The sequence below is a fragment of the Octopus sinensis genome, linkage group LG4, assembly GCF_006345805.1.
Source record: "Octopus sinensis linkage group LG4, ASM634580v1, whole genome shotgun sequence".
NCBI classification, from domain to species: domain Eukaryota; kingdom Metazoa; phylum Mollusca; class Cephalopoda; order Octopoda; family Octopodidae; genus Octopus; species Octopus sinensis.
Window position 1 is genome coordinate 32,578,188 of NC_043000.1, and position 20,539 is coordinate 32,598,726.

Here is a 20,539-nt window from a genome sequence, read left to right on the forward strand (position 1 = left end):
GTTCTAAGGCCGCAAAAGCTGCTCACGACATTTGTGCTGTGTATGGAGAGGGTGACATAGCTGGAAGAGCCGCTAGTGATTGGTATGCCAAGTTCAAAAATGGAAATTTTGACCTCAAAGATGCACCTTGTTCTGGCCGTCCAGTTGAGTTCGATGAAGAGTGATTAAACCAACTTTTGCACGAAAATTCTCATCAAACGACAAGGGAACTGGCAGAAAAAATGGAATGCTCCCACACTGCTATAGAGAAGCATCTTCATTCGATGGGAAAGGTTCAGAAGTATGGGGCAAGGGTTCTGCATGCTTTAAGTGACAACAACAAAAATCAACAAGCCACAATCTCCGCTGATTTGCTTGCTTGTCACCGCTCAACTCATGGACACAAGGAAAGATTTCTTTACCGAATTGTTACTGGCAACAAAAAATGGTGCCTGTACATCAATATGAAGCAGTGTAAGGAATGGTTTAGCAACGGTAAACAAGCGACACCGTGCATGAAACAAGATCTTCATCTGTGTAAAATGATGTTGTACATATGGTGGGACTGGGAAGGGATTATCCATTATGAATTGTTTGAATGGAACCAAACGGTCAACACGGAACTCTATGTTCAACAGATGGAATGACTCAACATGGCTATTCAAGTAAAAAGACATAATTGGCAGCATGGAGTTCTTCTGCTGCATGACAATGCCCGCCCTCATATCGCCAATATCACAAAGGAAGCCATTCAAATGCATGGCTGGGAAGTGCTGCCACACCTGCTGTACTCTCCTGATTTGGCACCAATGGATTTCCACCCCATTCGATCCCTTTTAAATGCTATGCACGGAGCACAAAGTTTCGTTCAATACTGATGCAGAATTGAGAGCTTGGTTGGATCAATTTATCGATTGAAATCAGGTGATTTCTACCAACGAGGTATTGAAAATCTTTTTGAACGTTGGGAAGAAGTTGTAAATAACAAGGGTGAATACGTTATTGATTAATTAGTTGTTAGCTTTATTATTACACCTTTTAAAAAATTTAAATTAAAAAAAACTGCAGGAACTTAGTTGCTAACCCAATAAACAAATATATATATATATATATATATATATATATATGCAAAATGTGTGTGTGTGTGTGTGTGTGCACACATGCAAATGAATCTAAATATTTCAGTTTAACTAGAATCCAGGTCACTAATGCATTAATACTTTAAAGAAACTAATTAATCAAGCATAATTAATGTGTTCATGTGTGTTACATTTTAAAGATATCAAATTGAATTAGTTAAAAAAAAAGTCATTGTTTCTAAACTGGCCACTAACGATAATTCATATAATTATTGCTGTCAGTCACAAGTGAAAATATGGAAAGACTATTTCAAATATGCTTCATAACCCACAGCTAAATAGCAAATACTAATTAGCGGAATTAATATTAACAATTCCAGTTGTGGTTTTCGTTTCATTTATGTAATCTTTCATTAATACTGAAATTTTTGAGCCACGTACACTAAAAGCAAAAAAATGTTTGATATTTGCAAAACAAATAATGATAATGAATAATAATAATAATGACAAAAATTATTTGGCTTTCTTTATTAACTTCATGGTTTGACCAGTTCTCCCCTCACCCCACCCCTGACTGGCCCCTGTGCTGGTGGCATGTAAAAAGCACCCACTACGCACTCGGAATGGCTAGCATTAGGAAGGGCATCCGGCTGTAGAAACCTTGCCAAATCAGACTGGAGCCTGGTGCTGCCCCCTGGCTCACCAGTCCTCAGTCAACGCATCCAACCCATGCCATCATGGAAAATGGACGTTAAATGATGATGATGATGATGATGAATAATCTAGGCAATGGCTTTCCCAAGATGTCAAGTTAAGCTGTAGAGATTTTAGGGATTGCTTCAACTTATCCTTATACCTAATGAAGGGGGTCTTCCTTTACTGTGGTATCCCTCCACTTGTTGGCCAAGTATTTTTGGAATGCAGTTGTCTTTCATTCAATCAACATGTCCTACCCATTTGCAGTGGATTCTCAGCAGCATTCTTTGGATAATGGAGATAACACATTTTTCTAAGATTTTGACATTTGATGTCCTATCTTGCCGTTTTATGTTGCAGATATTACGCAGACAGCATGTGTGAAAGGTCTCAATTTTCTTCATATGTCTGTAGTTGAGAATCCATGCTTCTTCCTCGTACAAAAGTGTGCTCAAAATACGAGATTTGTACGCACTTATTTTAGTTATCAGACTGCTATTGTGTTCATCCCACAAACAATGGCAAAGTTTTCCAAAAGCATTTGTAGCCTTAGATATTCTGACATTGATTTCGACGTCAAGAGTAATCTTAAAGTTTACTGTACTTCCAAGATATTTGAATGACTTGACTCATTTGAGTGACTCATTGTCTATCATCACATTTGAGTCTTTGGTTGGAATAAAACTCCAGACTTCTTGATGCTGACTATCAGCCCAAATGCATGAGCAGCTGCAGCAAAACTGTCAGCTACTACTACTACTACTACTACTACTACTACTACTACTACTAATAATAATAATAATAATAATGATGATAGCAGAGTGCCATTGTTATCAAGTGAACGATGTCAAAATATCGTTCACTTGATAACAATGGCACTCTTCTATTTTTGCTTCTATACCTTTGGAGGAGTTACCTCAGTCCTATAAATATTAATAATAGTGATGATAATAATAATAATAATAGATGCCCTGATACAGTACCAGGCAGAGGCTCTTATGGCTTGATTTTAACTGATTGGAAGTGTTATCATGTACATTGTTTTGTCTTGGTATAATAGATGGGCTACAGCACATATTCTGTTCAATACCACAGATCTGCTCGTCAGTTGTTTGGCCATAACCAGTTGAGCATGTCCCTTAGTGGCTGACGATATGTGCCGCTCTGATCACGAGCAGAAGTAGTGGGGGAGCATCATAGCCATGTGTCGAAAGGAATTCTTTGGGGTTTGAATAATTCACCCTTGGTAACATGGATTTTTGATTCAACATACTTAAGCAACCCTTATTCAGGGACCGTTTGAGTAAGATGGACCACTCAACCTGAAGTTTTATCTTGATCTAAGATCACCATGTTGTGCACCCTTATCAGACATGTAATCATGATGGGTATAATCATGATCATCATTTAATGACCACTGTCCATGCTGGCATGGGTTGGACAGTTTGACTGGGCTGGCATGCTGGAAGGCTGCACCAGACTCCAGTCTGATTTGGCATGGTTTTCTATGGCTGGATGCCCTACTTAACGCCAACCACTCAGAGAGAGTAATGGGTGCTTTTATGTGCCACTGGCATGGTTGCCATTTGTGTGACACTGATATCTGCCGTGAATGAGATTTTGTTTGGCTTGATGGGTCTTCTTCTCAAGCCTGACATAATACCAAGGGTCTCGGTCATTGCGACCATGAGGCCCGAAACTCAAAAGGAACTCAGCCTCTTTGCCTTCAGGAGGCCCAAAGCTCGAAAAGAACCCAGCCACTTTGCCTCCAGGAGGCCCAATGCTCAAATGGTGTTCTTTACATGCCACTAGCATGGGTGCCAGTTGTGTGATACCAACATTAGCCATGACAACGATTTCACTTGGCTTGACGGGTCTTGTCAAGCATAGCATATCACCAAAGGTCTCAGTCACTAGTCATTGCCTTTGTGAGACTCAAAGTTCAAAAATCATCACTTCGTCCCATGTCTTCCTGGGTCTATCTCTACCATAGGTTCCCTCCACAGTTAGAGATCGGCATTTCTTTACACAGCTGTCCTTGTCCATGTGCATCACATAATCATACAAACACAGTCATGCACCTCAGTGTCACTTTGATGGCAATAATAATAATAATAATTGATGAAGAGCGACATAACTCTTCATGAAAGTAATTACACAAATAAGAAGAGCCTTGTATGCTCTATAACAGGCAGAGGCATAGCTGTGTGGTAAGATGTTTGCTCCTCAACCACATGATTCTAGGTTCAGTCTCATTGCATGACACTTAAGACCAGTGTCTTCTACTATAGCTCCAGGCTGAGTGGATTTGGGAGACAGAAACTGAAAGAAGCCTGTTATAATGTGTGTGTGTGTGTGTGTGTGTCGCATGTGATAGTTGTAAACGAGAATCACTGGTATGGAAACTGTCATTTATTTTCAATATTCTAGAAAATCATGTCTGGCCCAGGGGGAGAAATATTACTTCACTTGGAAACAGGTGAGGGTTGGCAACAGGAGGGGCATCCATCCCTAGAAAACCTGTGTGTGTGCGTGTGTGTGTCGCATGTGATAGTTGTAAACGAGAATCACTAGTATGGAAACAGTGTCATTTATTTTCAATATTCTAGAAAATCATGTCTGGCCCAGGGGGAGAAATATTACTTCACTTGGAAACAGGTGAGGGTTGGCAACAGGAGGGGCATCCAGCCCTAGAAAACCTGCCACAACAAATTCCATCTGACCCGTACAAGCAAGGAAAAATGGATGCTGAATGATAATGAGTGGCAGGATAATGACATTGTTTATTAAACTGAACAACGTTTTTACAGTTCGTCTGTCATCTTTAGACTCAAAATGAAAATCAGAAAATGGTGCAGCCTTCCGGCTCACCAGTCTTCAGTCGAACTGTCCAACCTATGCCAGCATGGAAAGAGGATGTTAAATGATGATGATGATGATGGTGATGATCTCAGTAAAGTTTATCTGAAATACAAATCAAAAGTTGCTTTTCCTGAAAAATTTGTTGAAATCAAAGCAACTGAAAAATTATATTGGACCTGATGCCCATACAAAGTAAACTGGACACTTTTCTTTTTAAACCTTAGTGGAAAAACAAACATTAATCACAAAACTTTTGTTTCTTATAACTCTTATGAAAGTGGGTTTGTCTGATAAAGACCAAGTTCTCTGTTAGCCCATTTTGTAACCCCACTGTACCCCCTGGGTAGCCATAATTTACATTATGTACACCATTGGGAATTCTAACCTGTTTTTGTTCTGTATGTCAAGAATGGCCATGTTCCTGATGGTAGCAGGGTTCTACCAATGAAGATTTTCGACTTTGCTAAGTTTAATTTTGTGGATGCAGGTCCATCAACGATTGTTGCAAAGATTCTCAAAATATCTGGTAAGGTAGGATACACAATGACCACCAGGGTAGTAAATCAAATCATGTAGGAAGGGGTCATACCCAATGACCGGTGTGGCAATCATCATCATCGTTTAACGTCCGCTTTCCATGCTAGCATGGGTTGGACGATTTTGACTGAGGACTGGCAAACCAGATGGCTGCACCAGGCTCCAATCTTGATCTGGCAGTTTCTACAACTGGATGCCCTTCCTAACGCCAACCACTCCGAGAGTGTAGTGGGTGCTTTTTACGTGCCACCAATGTCATTGTAAATTGCTAAGAGGGCAACTACAGCAGAATCAGACCACCAAGCTAGGTTATATGGGTCGTAGAGGGAGCCACAGTCCAATTGATTTGTGACAGAATAGGCCAAGACGAGACGAGTGAGAAGCAACAAACAATGATTGCAAAGCTGATTTTAGTGTGAAGGTAAGAATTGATCAAGATCCTATTAATCTAACAGACCATCAAGGGAGGAGTTGAAGACTAGATGGTCCAAAGGGAGCTCCTATTTGTCAATGATCTAGTCTACATAGACAGCCTGAAAAAGGAGCACTTCACCTTGGTGCTAATTGATGAGAGATCTAGCAAACATAGTTAAAAACAATATTTTTTTAATTGATAATTTATGACAGAAGTGAAAGAGATATTCACACACATGTATAAACACACACACATATATAGAACAAAGACACAGACTTACCAACACACAAACATACACAAACACAAGGCTAACTTTAAAAATGAAAATATTTCAATAATGTTTTCTCTCTTACACACTCAGACAAAAGGTTTCATTTCAGTTTCCGTCTATCAAAATCCATTTACAAGGCTTTGATTGGCCCAGGACTATAAACAGAAGATATTTGCCTAATATACTGTGCAGTGGAACTGAACCCAAAGCCATGTGTTTCTTATAACTCTTATGAAAGTGGGTTTGTCTGATAAAGACAAACTTTATATTTCGTCATCAAGAGTAATCCATGCTGGCATGGATTGGACAGTTTAACTAAAAACTGCTAAGCCAGGTGGATGCATCAAGTTCCAATCTAATTTGGCAAGGTTTCTATGGTAGGATGCCCTTCCTAATCCCAACCACTCTGAAATTTCCAAGTAAGGAAATTTTTACCTCAAGGCCAGACATGTTTTCATGGAAGATTGGCAATAAAAGATGCTGCTTGCATGATGGTGACAGTCATTTACAACTATCACATGATGGTAACACAAGGAGACAGAAACACATGCAGACTCACACATACACAAATATAAGCTTAGCTTGGTTGTGTGGTAAAGAAGCTTGATTCCTAACCACATGGTCTAGGGTTCAATCCCACAGAATGGCACCTTGAGCCAATGTCTTCTATTACAGCTTTGGGTTGACAAGCTTCTTAACCAGACAGTCATGTTTGTATTAATAAAAAAAAACTTATATTGATTAATGAACACCAGATTATAGGTTCCATGACCTGGAAAAGAAGTCCAATGATCTAAACAAACGTTCAACATATCTTATATGTTTACTATGACTCGAAGATAAATATTTGAGCCTTCTGGCTAATAGGAAACCTTTCATAACTCTGCATTTATGTACTAGGTCAATGGGTAGGGTTTATCTAAGGCAGTGATTCCCAAAGTGGGCGGTATTGCTTCCCCCCGGGGTGGTGGGGTGGTGGTGGAAAGTTCCAGAGGGGAATTGAAGAAAAGTGGGGTGATAATGGGGTAGCGATTCATGTAAAAAGTTGGGTGATAATGGGGTAGATATTCATGTAAAAATAACAAAATAATGGGTTTACTAGGTTAAGTTTTATTTGTGAAATACAGTTGCATTGAATTTGCTTCAGAAAGAGGTCTATGTTTGTGATGGTCAGTTGGGGTGGGTGTGCCAGGAATGTGGCCTGGGTGTTGAGGGGGCAGCAACTTGAAAAAGTTTGGGAACCACTGAGCTAAGGGTGGGGCCTATCCAAGGGTAAAGTCCATCTCACTCTCTTCTTTGTTCAAAATATTTTTCAATTTCATAGGGTTCTGGCTGTTTACATTATGTAGATATGTGTTAAGGTAAATATATCTTTAAGTAATGACTGCTCTATCTAAAACATCATCATTTAATAAAGCAATTAATTTAATAAACAGGACATAAATGTCATCATCATCATTATCATCGTTTAACGTCCGTTTTCCATCCTGACATGGGTTGGACAGTAAATGTATAAAGAAATTAACTTTCAAAAAGGAAGAATGTGATTACAACTATTCAATCGCCCTGACTATTTGTTTCATAGGAAGCAGTGGGGGTGGGGGGAGGAGGAATGTACTAAAGAGCTCCCTCGGGACAGAACATTCTGTCTCCAATTTGGAGTTGCAGACCTAAAGCTATCATTATATTAGCATTCATATAAAATAAAATCTGGCGCTGTGCCATTAATCTTGGCAAAATAAAAACACAAACTTAAAGCTGGGAAAATAGCCAATATTTTATGTAGAGTTCATACTTATTGACCATAGTGGAATGCTAAGTAGATCAGTAGAGAATAATTATAAATACAAACACATTTCCTGACTAACGAATTTTAGATGAAGAATTAATGTTTAATACTGGGTGATAGGCAGAGGCATAGTTATGAGGTTAAGAAGTTTGCTCGCCAATCACAGGGTTCCAGGTTCAGTCCCACTACATGACACCTTGAGAAAATGTCTCGTTATAGCCTTCGACCAACCAAAGCCTTGAGAGTGGATTTCATTATCATTATCATCATCGATTAACATCCGCTTTCCATGCTAGCATGGGTTGGACGGTTCGACCGGGGTCTGGGAAGCCAGGAGGCTGCACCAGGCTCCAGTCTGATCTGGCAGTGTTTCTACAGCTGGATGCCCTTCCTAACGCCAACCACTCTATGAGTGTAGTGGGTGCTTTTTACGTGTGAAAACTGAAAGAAACCTGTCATATCATCATTTAGCATTCATTTTCCATGCTGGTATGGGTCAGACGGTTTGACTGGACCTGGTAAGCTAGAGAGCGGCACCAGGTTCCAGTCTGATTTTGGCTTGGTTTCTACAGCTGGATGCCAGCCACTCTGAGAGTGTCGTGGGTGCCTTTGTATGTGCCACCAGCGCCGGCCACAAATGTGATTTCCCTTGGCTTGGTGAGTCTTCTTAAGCACAGCAAACTGTCGAAGGTCACGATAACTTGCAACTGCCACCGTAAGGCCCTACTTTGAAGATCATGCTTTGCCACCTCATCCCAAGTCTTCCTGGGTCTATCCCTTCCAAAGATCCTCTCCACAGTTAGAGATCAGCACTTCTTCATACAGCTGTCCTCGTTCATATGCATCACATGACCAGTCTAGTCGTCTCTCTTGCACATCACATCTAATGCCTCTTATGCCCAGCTTTTCTCTCAAGAGGCTTACATTCGGTCATACATGCACACTGACATTGCACATCCAGTGGAGCATACTAGATTTGCACATGTGCATGTGTGTGTGTGTGTGCGTGTCACCAGCGCCAGCCACAAATGTGATTTCCCTTGGCTTGGTGAGTCTTCTTAAGCACAGCAATCTGTCAAAGGTCATCATCACTTGTAATTGCCTCCGTGAGACCCAACATTTGAAGATCGTGCTTTGCCACCTCAAAAGTCGTAAATGAGAGTTATCATCATCATCATGTTCTTTGTTTCCAATCTTCAATGAAAAAATTCCAAGCCACAAGGAAATATTACTGTGTTCAGAAACAACTGGGAATTGGTAACAATTAGAACCTCTTGCCATAAAAAAAAATCTGCCACAACAAATTCCATGCAATTCACTATAACCTTTCATCATCTGACACAATTTTTTCTTTTTGTGTCTTGCAAGTGCTTGGTGACCCTGTCAGCGCAGGTGCCACTTAAAAGCACCCAGTCTACACCGTAAAGTGGTTGGTGTTCAGAAGGGCATCCAGCTGTAAAAACCTTGCTCAAACGGATCTCACCTGTGCTTGTGCCATGTACAAAGCACTAAGTCCACTCTACTGAGTGGTTGGTGTTAGGAAGGGCATCCAGCTGTAAAAATCCAGCCAAAACAGTCACAAAAGTCTGGTGTAAGCTTCTGCCTGGCTGGCTCTTGTGAAACTGTCCCATCCATGCTAGCATGGAAGGCGGATGTTAAACAATGATGATGATGATGATGAACACTTTAGTTGTACATGTGTTATACAAAAAAGGAAAAATGGGATGATGATGGCTGGAATGTCTTTGATTTTAGATCTGCTGGATCAGGGCTGACCTGAAGCCAATAACAACCACATATTAATCCTTTTGACACCAACCCACCTGAGACCACCCCAACTAAGACTGACCCTGTTTCTACAATAACATTTAACTGTTTTAAAGTGATTTGAATTGAAGCTTTCTTTCAAAATTCCATGTTAATTTATGTTAATTTATGTTCCAAACTCCAGTTTAATAATGATGAAATTATTTCAATAAACTTCATTACTTTCAAAATTAATTGTAACAAAAGCAATTTATTCCAACAGAAATATGGTAACGAAGGGTTAAAAGAATATCCACGAGTAATAAAGAGAAAAAAAAAGAAAGGCTCAACTTACTCTTTGGACAGTTCAGTTGGCTGAGTTCTACATAATATGGAATATTTTCCATGTTCATGAGTAAGAATATGGTTCCGACTGAACTTGACTTGTTCCCGTCTCTCTAAATCTCGTTGGGTACTTTCACTATTAACAATGATATGCGATGAATCTTCTGGAAAACTAATTTTGGCACTTGACACGACAGGGAATCTGGAATACTCTCTGTATATGGAGATGGCTTCCTCTACCTGAAAAGAAATATTTGAATAAAGGTTCAAAGACGAGATTTAAAACAAAACAATTTGGAAACACACCAAATTCTTTGGCAATACAACAACTTGATTTGAAAAACAAAAGCTGAAAGAAAACACAATTTGATTGCCTCCATCACCACACACATACTTATATCCTAGACAGACCTACATACAAACGTACAGGGTAATTCAGAAGAATTTTTAGCTTTTAGATTATGCATAAAATATTTATTATATTCCAAATTTTGTTTTCAAATATTTTAAACACTATTTTTGTTGTTTTGCTGTTGAAATTCACTTGTCTGTGACGAAAAATACTCTTCCAGTACTGTTCTGACCTTGTCTACAGAATTCATGTCTTTTCCATCCAAATAATTTCAAAGACTGCAGAATAAATGATAATCAGATGGGGGCAATATCTGGTGAGTATGGTGGGTGGGGCATCGTTTCCCAGTCAAACTGCTGCAGCCTTTGGAATGTCATCCTCACTGTATGTGGCCAAGTATTATCCTAATGGAAGAACACCTTTCATCTTGAAACAAAGATGGTCTTTTTCCTTCTAGCGCTGACTTAAGCCACGCAAGCTACTCATAGTAGATCTCCTTTGTTATCATTTGATTTGAGTTTAAAAGTTCAAAGTGGACTATACCTTTCATATCCCACCGAACAGATAACAACACCTTAAGTAGGTGAAGACCTTCTTTAGCCTGGGTTGCTAGTGTTTCTCCTTTCTTTACCCACTGTTTTCGGCGCTTAACATTTTTACAGAGTACCTATTTCTCATCACCAGTTACTATTTGGTCAAAAAATGGTTCATTTGTGAGATGAGACAGCAAAGAAGAGCATACATTCACTCTCTGCATGCGATTAGATTCGGAACCCATTAACCAAATCTGCTGACTTTTCCGATGGCACGCAGGTGTCGATGAATGGTTGAATGATAAAATCCAAGCTTCTCTGCTGGTTCCTCAACAGTTATGATGGGATTTTGTTCCACCAAGGTTTGCAGCACGTCCTCATCAAGGTCTACAGATCTTCCAGGATGAGGTTCGTCTTCTAGGCTGTAGTCTCCAGCTTGGAATTTCTAGAACCACCATTGACACTGGTTGCTCCTTATGGTCCGATCCTCATACACTGCATTAATATTCCTCGCACTTTCCATTGTGTTGTTGCCTTTATTGAACTCATAAAGCAAAATATGCCGAATATGTTTCTTTATCACTTCCATTAAAACTTTGAAAAAAATAACTGCTGAAATTGAACTGCACTCTTCAAAACTTGCACTATGAATAAGTACAAGGTAAAATTACTGCCTGCTTTTATAGCAAGTTGATGCAGGTAGTTTATCCTATCCCCCTCTGACTTTTAGATTATGCAATTGAAGAAAACTGCATTATTTATGGGATGACCCTATATATGTGTGTATGTATATATATATATATGTATGTATGTATGTGTATATATATATATGTATATATATGTATGTGTATATATATATGTATATATATGTAGAAAAATACAAACTGGGACAAGAACGTAAAACATTTAGAAGACGATACAAAAAACATGGACGGGACATTCGAAGCCTTCAATCTTCAGTCAAGAACTGGATCATCATAGCAGAGTTGCTATGTACATCCGTGAAGATGTCACACCTCTTGTATTACTGTCACATTCAAACTCAGTTTGCGACACCTTAATAATACATATAAAGCAAGCTGATGTAGCTGTATGCACAATATATCATCCGCCAAATATCACAAAATATAATACTTATGCTGGTGGTGCTTGTGCTGCATAACTTCCTTAAAAACAGAAGTCAGGTAGTTGCAGCCAATGGTGCCCTTTCTGAAGAAACTCAAATCCTAAGTAGTTTACTCTAAGGAACTGTTCCGGGGCCATTACTGTTCATAATACTCCTCTTAGACATGCCCAAGGTCACTCGTACAGCCATTGTCACTAGCTATGCCAATGATAAAAGATTATCACAGGCAATAAAAACCAAGAGGATGTCACAAGCTTATAACGAGACCTGAATTTGATATACAAGTGGGCTGAAATAAACATCATGCAGTTTAATGCTGGAAAATTTCAAGCATTGCACTATCAACTCACAAATACAGTACAATCTACATTTACCGGACCTGAAGGCACCGAAATCCCAGAGTCACAGGCAGTGAAAGACTTGGGGATCAGTATGTGCAACGAGGCATCATTTCATATACATGTTAGCAAGATGGCAGCAAAGTGCAGACAGCCAGCAAAATGGATCCAGAGGTTCTTCAAGACAAGAGACCAAGAAACTATGTTGTCTCTGTGGAGAATCTTTGTTCTCAGCCACCTGAACTACTGCTCGAAGTTATGATCACCACACAGTGCCAAACTAACAGTGGAGCTTGAAGCATTCCAACGCCACTACACTAAAAACCATTGAAACAGTGCAGTGGATGAGCTACAGGGAGAGGCTGAGAAAACTACAGAAAAGGAAGATTAACTGAGAAGATAGCTTTCGTGTGCGGCAGATACACAGGGGCAATAGACACCACAGATGCTCAGAAAACAGATTCCATCACACTCTAGGGGGAGAAACTAGAAGTAGTTGATAGTTTCCGCTACCTAGGTGACCAAGTTAGTAGTGGGGGTGGATGCTCAGAGAGTGTCACCACTAGAATAAGAATAGCCTGGGCAAAGTTTAGAAAGCTTCTACCCCTACTGGTGACAAAGGGTCTCTCGCTCAGAGTGAAAGGTAGATTGTATGATGCATGTGTGCGAACTGCCATGCTTCATGGTCGTGAAACATGGGCTGTGACTGCAGAGGATATGCGTAGGCTTGAAGGAAATGAAGCTAGCATGATCCGCTGGATGTGTAATGTCAGTGTGCACACATGACAGAGTGTAAGTGCCCTGAGAGAAATGCTGGACATAAGAAGCACTGGATGTGGCATGCAAGAGAGACGTCTGCACTGGTATGGTCATGTACTATGGATGGATGAGGAGAGCTGTGTGAAGAAGTGCCACTCCCAAACAGTTGAAGGAATCCCAAGTAGAGGCAGACCCAGGAAGACATGGGATGAGGTGGTCAAGCATGACCTTCAAATGTTGGGCCTCACAGAGGCAATGACAAAAGACTGAGACCTCTGGAGATATGCTGTGACACCGATGACCTGACAAGTAAAGTCAGTTCATGGCTGTATCCTACACCAGTTTTGCATAACCAGCCCCAACACATTCAAAAGTACCTTGGATTGTAGGGCGACCTGCTGTGCTTGAGGAGACAACATCAAAATGAAAATCAAATGGGAATTGTAATTGCGACACTTGTGCAGGTGGCACATAAAAAACACTAACCGATCGTGGCCGTTGCCAGCCTCCCTTGGCCCTTGTGCTGGTGGCATGTAAAAAGCATCCACTACACTCAATGAGTAGTTGGCGTTAGGAAGGGCATCCAGCTGTAGAAACACTGCCAGATCAGACTGGAGCCTGGTGCAGCCTCCTGGCTTCCCAGACCTTGGTTGAACCATCCAACCCATGCCAGCATGGAAAAAGGACATTAAACGATGATGATGACAACTCTGTGTGTGTGTGTGTGTGTGTGTGTGTGTCTTTGGGTTTGTGGTTGTCCCACCACTTCACAACTGGTGCTGGCATGTTACGTCCCTATAACTTAGCAGTTCAGCAAAATGAAGTGATTGAATAAGTACTAGGGATCAAAAATAAAATTTTTTAAAGTCCTGGAGTCAATTTGTTCAACAAAAAACCCTTCAAGGCAGTGCCCCAGCATGGCCACAGTAAAATGACTGAAACAAATAAAAGAATACATACGTTTATTAAAGCTGCAAAGTCTTCACAAAACTTCAATAGAAGTATATTACTCTACCTTAGGTATTCGAGTACTGGTTTTTTTCTACCTTGGTTTGCATTTATGAGCCTACATGTGTTATATATATATATATATATATATATATGGCGGTGAGCTGGCAGAATTGTTAGCATGCTGGGTGAAATGTTTAGCAGTATTTTGTCTGCCATTACATTCTGAGTTCAAATTCCGCCGAGGTCGACTTTGCCTTTTATCCATTTGGGGGTCAATTAAACAAGTACCAGTTATGCACTGGGGGTCAATGTAATCAACTTAATCCCTTTGTCTATTCTTGTTTATCCCCTCTATGTTTAGCTCCCTGTGGGCAATAATGAAATATATATATATATATATATCTATAAATAAGGATAAGATTGTTAATTTAAAAATAAAATAACGATTTTATCAAGTGGTCAGCATGGAAAAAATAACCTTCAAAGGTAATAATTATTAAAATTATAAATTAAGGTATCTACGAGATACTGCTATTTTCAGCATGGTGGTATCTCGTAGATACCCTAATTTATAATTTTAATATACATTTTAATATATATATACATGCACACACACATGTATATGTTCAAGGGATTTTTGAAATACTCTGTAATTAGTGCAGCCTTTAGAAAATAAAACTCTTTAACCGAATTAATTTATTCATTGAGTTTATTAATTTCTTTCATTCAAGTTATTTCACTTGTCTTAATTTATTTACTTATTTTTTTCTTCACATCTATGCTAAGGTATTTGCTCTTTTTATGCCTATCTTCCACTGCTGCCTTCCCAACATTCCATCCCTACCCACCCCTCCTTACTGATGTAATAACCAGTAAGTACTTTTTGTAAGTTGGTAATGTAATAACTAATACTTCAGTAAGCTGGTGCTTTAATAACTAATATTTCGGTAAGTTGGTGATTCATTTGTAACTTATTTCTATGAAGACAAACTGCACCTTGTTTCGATTTAAGTAAACACCAAACAAAAACAAAAAACATATTTGATGCTTTCTCTTGGTAAACACTGATAGGTCTACAGCATGTTCGCAGGGCAAACGAGTGAAATTAATATCGACGCTAAACTGGGATAAGAGCTTGAAAGCCAGAGGTCTGCTCATTAAAGGTAACAGTGAAAATATATCTAACATGAGTAAAACAGCAGCAAGAAGTCTCAGAAGTTCTGCGAGAAGTTGCTAATTATACAGAAGGACCAAAGTTGGTGGAATATGAAATATAACACAGGGGAACTTTTACTTTCCAAGTTGATGCATTGTTGAAGAATTTGAGATTATTCCAAGATTATAATTAATTTTGATTTGGGGGGGAAAAAAAAACATAGACATAGGAGTGGCTGTGTGGTAAGTAGCTAGGTTACCAACCACATGGTTCTGGGTTAAGTCCCACTGCGTAGCACCTTGGGCAAGTGTCTTCTACTGTAGCCTTGGGCCGACCAAAGCCTTGTGAGTGGATTTGATAGACGGAAACTGAAAGAAGCCCGTCATATATATGTATATGTATGTATATATGTGTGTGTATATGTTTGTGCATCTGTGTTTGTCCCCCCACCACATTGACAACCGATGCTGGTGAGTTTACGTCCCCGAAACTTAGCGGCTCAGCATAAGTACTAGGCTTACAAAGAATAAGTCCTGGGGTCGATTTGCTCGATCGACTACAGGCGGTGCTCCAGCATGGCCACAGTCAAATGACTGAAACAATTAAAAGAGTAAAAGAAAAGAGAGTATAGGCACAAGCATAGATGTGTGGTTAAGAAGCTTGTTTTGTAACCAAATGGTTTTGGGTTCAGCTCCACTGCACAGCACTTTGGGTGAGTGTCTTCTGCTATAGCTCCAGCCCCAAATTGATTAATGCCTTGTGAAAGAATTTGGTAGATAAAAATTATGTGGGAGCCTGTTGTGTGTGTGTGTGTGTGTATGCACTAGCTTAAAAGCTGCTCTCTAGGGCGGCATTTAAGCTAGTATATAGCTTCGAAGTAACTGATCCTGAATCGGAAGAATTTGCAAACAGATCTCTGACTTGTTTTGGAGAATTTGTTTCAATTGCTTCCTCCAGAGTCATATCCCAACAATGATCATATCCGTCGCAAAAAATCAAGGGAAAAAGAAGAAAATAGGAATCCAAAATTTAGGATTGCAGGTTTGGATTCAGCCCAGAATGTTTTTAATTTACTCATGGAATCAGCCTGGTTCCAAAATGATATGGTATGTTGGGCTACGGCCTCTAGGAGTAAAGTTGAAAAAGTGTGACATACTGACATTCACATTTATTACATCAGATGTTTCATTTTGGGGAAACTTTATTTCAATTAAAGTGTATTTTATATATGTGTTGTGTGTGTGTGTATATATATATATATATAGGGAGAGTTTACGAAGAAAACAAAAGACGAAGACAGGTGGTGTACAAACAAACAGATGTATTAGTATAACGCTCAGGAATAGAAAAAGTCTTTTACATTTCGAGCCTAAGCTCTTCTACAGAAAGGGACACAGAAAAAACAAGGAGGGAAAAAAATGTGTGTAGTGGCTAACAATCTAAGTAAAAAATAAAACAAAAATGATAGTGTTTGGTATGTTGGTGACAAGAATCTCTGTCAAAGGGACATGGTTAAACAAAGTTGTACATTGTCTCCCTCTTTCTCTCTCTTATTATTACTCCCACTGCCACCATCGACACTACTACTTTTAATAAAACATCATCAACTCTCCCTAAATTACTTTAACTCTCTTTCTTTCTGTCCCTCTCTGTCTTCGCCATTGCCCTCACCATCTTTATGCCTACTATTACTCTCACCCCATCATGAGGAATAGTAGGAGTGCCGTTGAATAGTGAGAGAGGAGGTGTAAGTGTTACACACTGACACACACAAATTAGTTTTCGCATTTATTATATTAGATGGTATCAAAAAGTTCCCAGACTAGTTCTGTAGCATGCCAACAAATGGCAGCACATGCTTATGTGCTCAGTGAGAGCTAGCAGTGACCTTCATGGGGCAGTGTGCTGAGTGACATCACTGTGTAAGATGTGAAATTTGTGTTTTTGTGATCACGTGTATGCTGTTGTTTGTGATTTTGTCATCAATAGGAAGTTCGGACAAAGAGCCAACGTGAAATTTTGCATTAAACTTGGGAAGTCTGCTACAGAGACATTGGCCATGCTGCAGCAAGCTTATGGCAAGGAGGCAACGGCTCATATGCAAAGTTTTGAAAGGCATGGAAGACGATGGGCAATCCAGAAGACATGCCATGAGTGTCACCCCCAGAAATGTGGAGGCAATTCATCAGCTTGTGCCTGAGAATGATTGGAGGACAATCAAGAATGTGTTGAAGTGTTTGAGGGAGGATATTTGGCGAAAACCGGATTTGTGGAGTGTGAAGAATTGGATACTTCACGACAACAACGCACCCTGTCACTGAGCTCTCTTCACTTGATCCAGTGATCCAGAAGTTGTTGCTCTTCTATTACTTTCGCAAACAACAGTAACTTTTTTCAGCTGAATACACGTCATTGATTGGTTAAAATTACCCAAAACAACTACTTTAACATGAAATAGCTTCTAAAATACAAAATTTTGTCCAAAATGTTAAGAGTAAACCGTGTTCTACATGACACATTCAACTAGTATCCAAAGTTTCAAACTGGTTAGTTATAAAAAAAGTTAATTAAAAAATCTGTGACTGAGATTGAAAAGATCCCAAATTTTATACAATTTGAAGAGCATTTCTAGATGAAGAAGGTCGTCTAATTGACTGGCAAAAGACTCATTCTCCAACACACAACAACCTCTGACCCACTCACTCTATTGTACCTGCCTGATATTTAGAGGTCTTCAAGAGTCCAACCACTTAACTAAAGAAATTTGAAATATAAAAGGAACCTCTGCTGAAATATTGAAAGAAAAAAACATTGAACAAACTCCTAACAATGATTCCAGACCAGCCAACCGTTCTAGACCAGCCAACCATTCTAGACCAGCCAACCGTTCTAGACCAGTCAACCTTCTAGACCAGACAACCGTTCCAGACGAGCCAACCATTTTAGACCAGCCAACCATTTTAGACCAGCCAACCATTCCAGACCAGCCAACCATTCCAGACCAGCCAACCGTTCCAGACCAGCCAACCGTTCCAGACCAGCCAACCGTTCTAGACCAGCCAACCGTTCTAGACCAGCCAACCGTTCTAGACCAGCCAACCGTTCTAGTCCAGCCAACCGTTCTAGACCAGCCAACCATTCTATACCAGCCAACTATTTTAGACCAGCTAACCATTTTAGACCAGCCAACCATTCCAGACCAGCCAACCATTCCAGACCAGCCAACCATTCCAGACCAGCCAACCATTCCAGACCAGCCAACCATTCTAGACCAGCCAACTATTTTAGACCAGCCAACCATTCTAGACCAGCCAACCATTCTAGACCAGCCAACCATTCTAGACCAGCCAACCATTCTAGACCAGCCAACCATTCTAGACCAGCCAACCATTCTAGACCAGCCAACCATTCAGACCAGCCAACCATTCCAGACCAGCCAACCATTCCAGACCAGCCAACCATTCCAGACCAGCCAACCATTCTAGACCATTCAAGGATTCACTCAAGGAACATCAACAGCTACAAACTCAATCACAGATCAACTTCCTGCCATAAAGTGACAACAAAACCCGATAGAGAACAAGTTGAGGGGTTCTCCAGTCCTGCAAGTGAGAGCATTAAAAGAATAAAGGAATGATGTCTTCTCTCTCTGTCTATTCTATCATTACAATGTCTTTTACCCTTCTTCGCTGCTTACATACCACTTCTACACACCACCAAGAGTATATTATGAACAATGGCTTTTTCTTATCAATCTTAGTTGAAGAAACACAACCATGGCAGAAGGGTAAGCACTCAGAAGTGGAAGAACAGAAGCTAAACAAGTTTGACGTTTAGTCTATTGCTCTACAATATATAAATCATGTCTGCATAAAAGTAGGAAATGGTAGAATGCCTCTCCAAAGACACAAAAGAATATTTATTGTTGTTGCAAGTATTGTTGTGCTGTTAAAAATATCTTTTTTATATTTCAAGCTGTATTTGTCTGACAATAATTAAGTGACCTCCTCTAAGCATCAGATGACGACAGCTGAAAATGACTGGCCTATATATAGAGGTGAGGAGGGAAAATTATGTGAAAACCTTTAATATTCACATTACTTTGTCAAATGTAAAGCTTACTTATTCAGACCGTTTTCAGTTAATCATTCAATATATTGCAGCTCCGAGATTACAATAACATGACTATTTATTTGTAGAATGACATAGCAAGGTGAGTCTGACAGGCAGGATCTGGCCTATTTCAACATAAAACAGGTAGAATCTTTGGGCAGTTTAAATGCTAAAGGGTTAAAACCCTGAAGTGTATATATATACTGACCAACAACCTCATCTCAGACTAGTTGCAGTAGAAATGAGTGAGTGACAGGTCACACTCGGTGCAACGAGTGAATGAGAGAACATATCACTCTCAGAGCAATGAGTGACAGGTCACACTCAGTGCAATGAGTGAGTGACAGGTCACACTCAGTGCAATGAGTGAGTGACAGGTCACTCTCAGTGCAATGAGTGAGTGACAGGTCACTCTCAGTGCAATGAGTGAGTGACAGGTCACTCTCAGTGCAATGAGTGAGTGACAGGTCACTCTCAGTGCAATGAGTGAGTGACAGGTCACTCTCAGAGCAATGATGGGAGTGACAGGTCAATGACAATTCTGACACCAAATAATAACTGGTTAAGTGAGGTCAACAGTTTTTGGGTGTTTTTCTATGACAAATATCTTCAAAGCTGTAATTACTATCCTTACATTTTCTTTCATTAAACTCCCGTTCTGTATACAGTTCCCTTAGAGAAGCACAAGGCTTCAATTTCAAATATAATTAATCTTTTATCTTTTACCTGTTTCAGTCATAAGACTTTGAGCCATGCTGAAGCACCACCTTAAAGAAGCCCTTATAAGGGCCTGGTACTGATTTTATCAATCTCTTCAGCTTAATCGCTAGGTTACAAGGATGTAAACATACCAACATTGGTTGTCAAGTGGTGGTGGTGGGGGGAAAAACAGTCTCTCTCTCTCTCACACACACACACACACACACAAACATACACTTTATGGGCTTCTTTCAGTTTCTGTCAACTGGATCTATTCACAAGACTTTGGTTGACATGAAGCTATAGTAGAAGACACTGGTTCCAGTGGGACTGAACCCAGAACCGTGTGGTGGAGGAAGCAAACTTCTTCAGAGACATCAGAAAAATTTAATGAAATGAAATGAAAGAATTACACCTGGGAAGTGAATCTCTGCCGAAGAAGGCGTCTGAACTTATCTTGGCATTTCAATGGGATTTTCCAATTCCGAGAACTGATTAATTAATCCACAATTCTACAGCTACCAGAATTGTGTTTTGTAGCATCATAAAAACTGACATCACAAGGAAAGAATAAGGTGTGTGTGTGTGGGTGGGGGTGGAGGAGGTAGGTGTTTCATTGAATGAGGTAAATGGCAAAGATGTAGAAAGGAAGGTCTAGAAGAACCACAATGCAATAGGTTAGTAAACTGATACTAGTTGCACAAGTAGCAGTGGCTCTGCTCAGCAACCTTCAATTACCACAAACCATATGTTAGAGAGATAAGACGGGTTATTCAACAATGTAATGGCTAGA

The 20,539-nt window shown here is 39.9% G+C and overlaps 1 protein-coding gene across 1 annotated transcript in view; it reads right to left on the reverse strand.

The window, feature by feature from the left end:
• The window catches only part of LOC115210423 (acylamino-acid-releasing enzyme), an 89,314-nt gene that overhangs the window by 45,924 nt on the left and 22,851 nt on the right, over positions 1 to 20,539 (reverse strand). Inside the window, exon 2 of the mRNA XM_036502244.1 lies at positions 9,730 to 9,959. Coding sequence (XP_036358137.1) covers positions 9,730 to 9,959 — 230 coding nt within the window. The remainder of the gene's footprint in view (positions 1 to 9,729; positions 9,960 to 20,539) is intronic.